Below are 6,000 nucleotides of genomic sequence, written 5' to 3' on the forward strand. Positions count from 1 at the left end.
GTTATTTACAAAAATTTGTATGTTTTGTGTTGCCAAACGATTAAGGTTTCTTCAATTATGTTGATAGACAATCAATTCACTCGAATTCTTCGTCCATTTCTAGAATGACATCATTTTTCTTAACTCTAATGATAACTAAATCTTCTCTCCACTCATGTGAAAATATTCAAACCCCCTATTATTTTCATTCAAAGAGATTTTACAAACTCATCTAATAAGGGAGGGTACAAATCCCTATATGGGAACTCATATCATCCCTTGTATTATATATGTAAGTGTAGGGTGGAAATTAATGTTATTTCATTCTTTCATATATTAATGCAATTATTTGGTGTATATTTTCAAGCTATGCACGGGTTAGAATAGATACAATCTATCTTGGCATGGATTTTAAGATTTTGATGGAGGTTATTTATAATTACATAGACTTGAACTCTCCAATTTCAATCTTTTAATATGAAAGTGATCGTTCAACTTCTTTATTAGTCTAACTTTTATATTGAGGCTGATCCACGTCCTTATATTTTAATGAAATTAAAAAAAGTAGATAATAACTATATATTAATTGATTAAAAAAATATTTGATAAATCCTAAGTTCGGGTTTGAAATTTGAATGTCATATATATACATATAAATAATAAAAAAATTCCATAGAAAGCATAATTAATTTTATGGTTAATAAATTAAATTATGGTATTTACCAACCGGACCCATAAAGATCTCAACGAGATAAAACGGGCAAAAAGACAATCCACTCACTCCGTAAGAGAAAACAAGACACACGCAAAAAAGGCAGATATCGTCCACGCGACGTTGCTTTTGACGCGCACCCACTACACACTCCGCGCCAAAACGGGGCGTTCGGACTTTAGACAGCGATAATTCGTGGAGCGTGTGGTTAATTGACGTGGATTGAAGGTGGGATAGGGATTGAAAAGACGAAGCTGACTCTTCGAGTCTTTTGTTTACTGGAATCGAAAAAGTCAAAGAAATGATGCCGTTTTGTCTGCGGCAAGGACTGCCTCAGCACCCAACTCTAATAAGCCGTAGTCGTACGCTGTCCTATCCTTTCCCTCGCTTGCTTTTTTTTTTTTTTTTTTTTTTTTATAATTTTTTTACATGCATTTCATTTGTAATATTTTTCAACTCCCTCGAGTCAATCGTCAACCTTCATTTTCATCTTATAATATGGTAAACAAATTTATTTTTATTTTTTTTACTGATAATACAATCAACCTACTGATATTATATTACATATTAAACTATAATTACTTACAGTTGCTGTTTCAACAGACAATTACTTATTAGATTATAATCACTATTTCAATAGACAATTACATCTTAAAACTACAACTTTACATATATTAAATTTTACGAAACATTTGTCTAGATTGTCTACCCTTATGAAGACTGCAACTGACTCCACTCATTATGTTTAATTAAAAGAGAAATGAGTCCGTAAATACTTAAACCGCTACTTTCACAAACAGTCCACCACTTGGCCATAAGGGCAAATTACAATTTTCTTCCTTAACTGGCTTTAATTTAGTTTTCTTCATTTAACAGATAAATGATAATCTCTTTAACTTTATCTCTTACTTATTTTTCAACGTTGAGTTTGAGATTTTAGCAAAGCCAGCTTAAAACAAATTCATCGGAGGTCGAATCCGAAACTCTATTATACACAGAGATTAACTCTATTAATTACAAACTTGATGATTTCTTCATGAATTTCAAAGAGAGTAATTTTTGTTGCTAACATACATGCATTGGACTATATTATTTCATTGGGCTAGCTGGTCTACATGCATGATTAGTGGGGATTGTGCTGCACAAAAAATTACAAATTAGCAAAATAAGAATTATAAAATTTTAACACATTGAGGGTAACAGTCAAGGGTGGACTTCAATTTTTTATTATTTTATCAAAATAAAATATTGTTTACCTTTTACCTTATAAACCAAAAAAAAAAAAAAACACACACACAAACAACCCTATAACCACTTACACTTGAGACTTCGATGCACCACTAGCTGGCAATGGAATTGACCACCGTTTACATCATTAGAAATTTAAAGTAAACTCATTTCTTTCATATGCTGTGAATTCTTATCAATGATGAGAGTTTAAAATTTTAATTTTATTTATCACGACTTATTTGTTCAATATCATGGTTTATGTATGTATATATATTTGAAACGCTAGCTAGTGTTGACAATAATACAATATATAACATAACTCTTGAGATCAAAAGATTACTGTGCGATTTAAATCGATCACCATTTCAACATATGAATTCAATTAATTGATCAGTGCTTTTCGAAACCAGTGCTTCTTCGTGCCGTCGGAACTCTAGTCTAATTAACTCGATGCATGTTTCATCCCCGTACAATTTTCTTGGTTCAAATGTTCAATCATTGTTACGCGATCATGATTATTGCCAGAATTCTAATGCTGGTGGGTAAGAACAGATTGTTAGATTAATCTCATGATCATGTTCCATTAATGCTAATCAACTTCGATATCTCTATCAATGACATCTCCAACTACCCAACTTTTGTTTGCCGATCTGCGTTCAACAGAAGCAACTTTCATGCAAAAAAAAAAATGCAACTGCAGTTGCAATTTGCAATCAGTCACTGTAACAGGAATCGATTTCAACTTCATCAATTATAATACCTCCACATGGGTTTGACCTAATTTAAGAAAAAGAATTGCCCATCATAACTCGTATATAAAGTAATAAACACAGCCGAGCTTGACTAGACATTTTTGACTCATGCACAAAAACTTGCCTCAACCACTAAGAAAAAAAGAAGAGATTGTAAGTGGAGCTAGCATTTAATCCATTATGGCTCCCACCTAAAAGTAAGATTGTAGAAAAAAGAAAAAGAAAATCAATAGCAAAATCTGAATGCAACCCTCGTTTTTCTTTTTTCCCCCCTAAAATGTTCATCAAATTTATGTTATGATCGTGTTGTTAACATACACATATCACATATGTCTTAATTTTCTCATGCAAAAAAAAAAAAAAGAAAAATCGGTTCAGGCTTTGTGTTGGGCCTAAGTGAGGCCTGTCTTGGAAGCCGTAGTCAGGTCCACTTTGAACGATAAAGTATTATAAAAAAATTTGGTTAGGGCAACGAATAAAAAGATCATTCTATTTCGGTGGTAATTAGTAATTACCCAATACCTCTGTATCCGAATAGTTTTGCACGAGGAGAAGGAAAAAAAAAAATAAAAAAAATTCATGAACCATTAAAATCCTCCAGCTTTGTTGATACAAGTTTAAAGCGTCTCAGCTAATTAACTTGGCATGCTTTTACTTTCGGCCCATAACAAGTACCGAATTAGAGTTTCATCTTCATCTTGATCATCTTATTCATCAAGCTGGTGGCTGCGGATGGCACCCTGTTAAAAAATTAACATCATTCAAACACCTGTTACATTTTTTTTTTTTACACAAAACTAGTCAGGTAGTTTGTATATATTAGATGGAAATTAATTAAAAGTGAGTGTTTACCAATTATTTAAGCTGTTTGTGCCTTCAAAATTAAACAGAGACGAAACAGTTACCAACATATACACAATAGCTAGAAGCAAAAAAAATAATGCAAACTAATTATAACGCAAAATATAATCACTACCATGCCCATGTTGAGGTGCCCCATAGCCATAAGACGGTGGACCGGGTGGTGCCCCGTATGGATGTGCTCCGGGCGGTGGCCCGTAAGGATGTTGATTTGGTGGTGCCCCATAAGGATATGGACCAGGGGCAGGGTGTGGTGCCCCATAAGGATGCGGACCTGGAGGAGGAGCATAAGCTGAAGGTTGTGGGTACCCAGATGGCGGAGGCTGCGGCGGATAACCACCATAACCGGCCGGTGGATGATAGGGAGGTGGGTCAGAAGACGGATAGGCCACCGCCGGCCCGTGTTCGTATGCCGGGGAAGTCATTCCCGTGTTCTTTAAAACATAATGATAAGAAAATAAATAGCTTCCGTTAAATTTGGTACTCTATGTAGAAGTTATACAAGGATGAAAGAAGATAGATAAAGAACCAAAATGTTCCATACGTTGGCACAACGCAGTATGATATTCACTTCTCCTGCATGTCTGCATTGGTTAAAAAAAAAAAAAAGATTATATTTTAGAATTGGCACATGTCTTATCTATGGATAAAGATTCTCTCAAAATGTTTTTTTTTTCCCTATTCTCTCTTAGTAAAATAAATGGCTAATATTAAATTTTAAATTTTGATATGGACAATTAAACCAGCTTTATTTATCTTATTTATAATGAAATTAATTTGGCTAATATTAAATTTTAAATTTTAATGTTGACAATTAAATAAGCTTTATTTATCTTATTTATAATGAAACTAATTTTTTTCAATAAATTTGAAAGACTAGAAGAGAATTCTAATAAGTATCTATCAACTATGTACTCAAAGCTAAACATCAATTTTAAGTGCACTAATTAACAAAATGTGAAGGATAAATTATTTATATTAGGACACTAAAATCAAATTTATATGTATACGTATATATCAATACTCGAAAAGAAAATAATATATATATTGTAAGTTCTACTTACTTTCCCGATCGGGTCCAAAGTGGCCAAGGGTTATCATCATAACCTTGTGTAATAGCCTTAGTCAATCGAACCCTACACAAAGCAAAATAAAATGCGGACATCAACATTTTAAAAATAATAATTTAAAAAAATTCAAAAGGGTTATCAAACTAAATTTTGACAAATAACAAAAAAATGAAAAGACCATCAAATTTGTTCAGGCGCTAAAACATACCTAGCCTTATCAATTATCATGAAGAAGAAAAGTCCCCATTTCGGGAACTTAATGCCTCTCTTATAAACATTATTTATAAATGTAGTATAAGTTTCGAATTTATTAGACATAAATCTACGAGTTATGTTTAATTTACTCACGCACTATACTATAAATCTATGAATTTCTATAGAGATGATAACATAAAAACAGAAGTGAAGTAAAGGATAATTAATCACTTTCCACTGCCGATGAAATCGTCTCCGGTGATGGTATTGCTATTCCAAACAACAAGATTCATCTCATTAACCCCATGAATTAAAGGGAACATAAACTTTTCTTGAAAAGTTGGGTTCTTGCCACCATCTAAACCGAAGGAGGAAAAAAAAAAAAAAAACAAATAGAATCAATATAAGCTTTCTCACTACATCCAACTTTGGAACTATAAATTTACAGAAGCATTTAATCCCTCACCTGTACAAGTTCTGGTACGGTATTTGGTGCTACCATACTCAATACAAACGTAGGGATCTTGTTTTGAGAGCCATTCTGTGTCTTTCAATCCCTTGCATGCGATGACTACATATAAAAAAGTATATATTAAAAATAATCAAATGGGTCAATTTATTTATGCATCACAATTATTATAAAAGAAAAGAAAAATTGATCCCTTTGTTTTTTTTTGGTAATATATCATCATACCAGTGACCTCAAGAGGCTGCCCTTGAACATTAGCTGCCTCCATGGGAGGATGAAATGGATAACGATAGTGATGCATTCAAGTTATGATTTATATAGGAAAATAAAATTTTATAATCCTAAAATAGGAAATGACATGAGCCATTAGAATCGGATGATTCTAATTTAAGAATTGCGTGTTTGGTTCTTACAAGGTAGACAACAATCTTCCTTATATTTATATTAGTCAAACTTTTTTCTCCGGATTTTGATCATTTCATATATGTGTATGTACGCATTTCTTCTGTTTCTCGTCGTTGTATTTGACAAGACAGTAATCCTCTCTGAAAAAAAAATATATAACGGTTATTTCCACCCTTCCCTAAATATTTTGACATTTTTCAACTTACACCCAAATATTTCGACAATACACCATTTTCGTTAATTTAACAGTTATTTTTAATGAAGTTGTTTGAAATTTAGTTAAATGTTAGAAATGCCCCTTATCTCAAATTGAAAAAGAATTAAATG

General features: G+C 32.4%; 1 protein-coding gene across 1 annotated transcript; it reads right to left on the bottom strand.

Annotated features, from left to right (window-relative positions):
* Positions 1-3,046: 3,046 nt before the first annotated feature.
* Positions 3,047-5,536, bottom strand: LOC107178078 (protein SRC2 homolog). Its single transcript, XM_052432550.1, has 7 exons — positions 5,494-5,536; positions 5,266-5,370; positions 5,031-5,157; positions 4,599-4,670; positions 4,079-4,118; positions 3,650-3,968; positions 3,047-3,413 (listed from the first exon to the last, which is right to left on the bottom strand). Exons 1-7 carry the CDS (start codon positions 5,534-5,536, stop codon positions 3,388-3,390), a joined length of 732 nt encoding a protein of 243 aa, XP_052288510.1. The 3' UTR covers positions 3,047-3,387.
* Between the last annotated feature and the right edge of the window lie 464 nt (positions 5,537-6,000).

This window comes from Citrus sinensis, chromosome 8, assembly GCF_022201045.2.
Source record: "Citrus sinensis cultivar Valencia sweet orange chromosome 8, DVS_A1.0, whole genome shotgun sequence".
In the NCBI taxonomy this organism is placed as follows: Eukaryota; Viridiplantae; Streptophyta; class Magnoliopsida; order Sapindales; family Rutaceae; genus Citrus; species Citrus sinensis.

What these genes read in the sequence shown, in the direction of transcription:
- LOC107178078 (XM_052432550.1), bottom strand. Translation starts at nt 5,536, where the DNA reads ATGGAGGCAGCTAATGTTCAAGGGCAGCCTCTTGAGGTCACTG. An exon ending in GCAGCCTCTTGAGGTCACTG is followed by an intron (nt 5,371 to 5,493) that starts GTATGATGATAT and finishes TTTTATATGTAG; the next exon opens with TCATCGCATGCAAGGGATTG. An exon ending in GGCACCTCAACATGGGCATG is followed by an intron (nt 3,414 to 3,649) that starts GTAGTGATTATA and finishes ATTTTTTAACAG; the next exon opens with GGTGCCATCCGCAGCCACCA.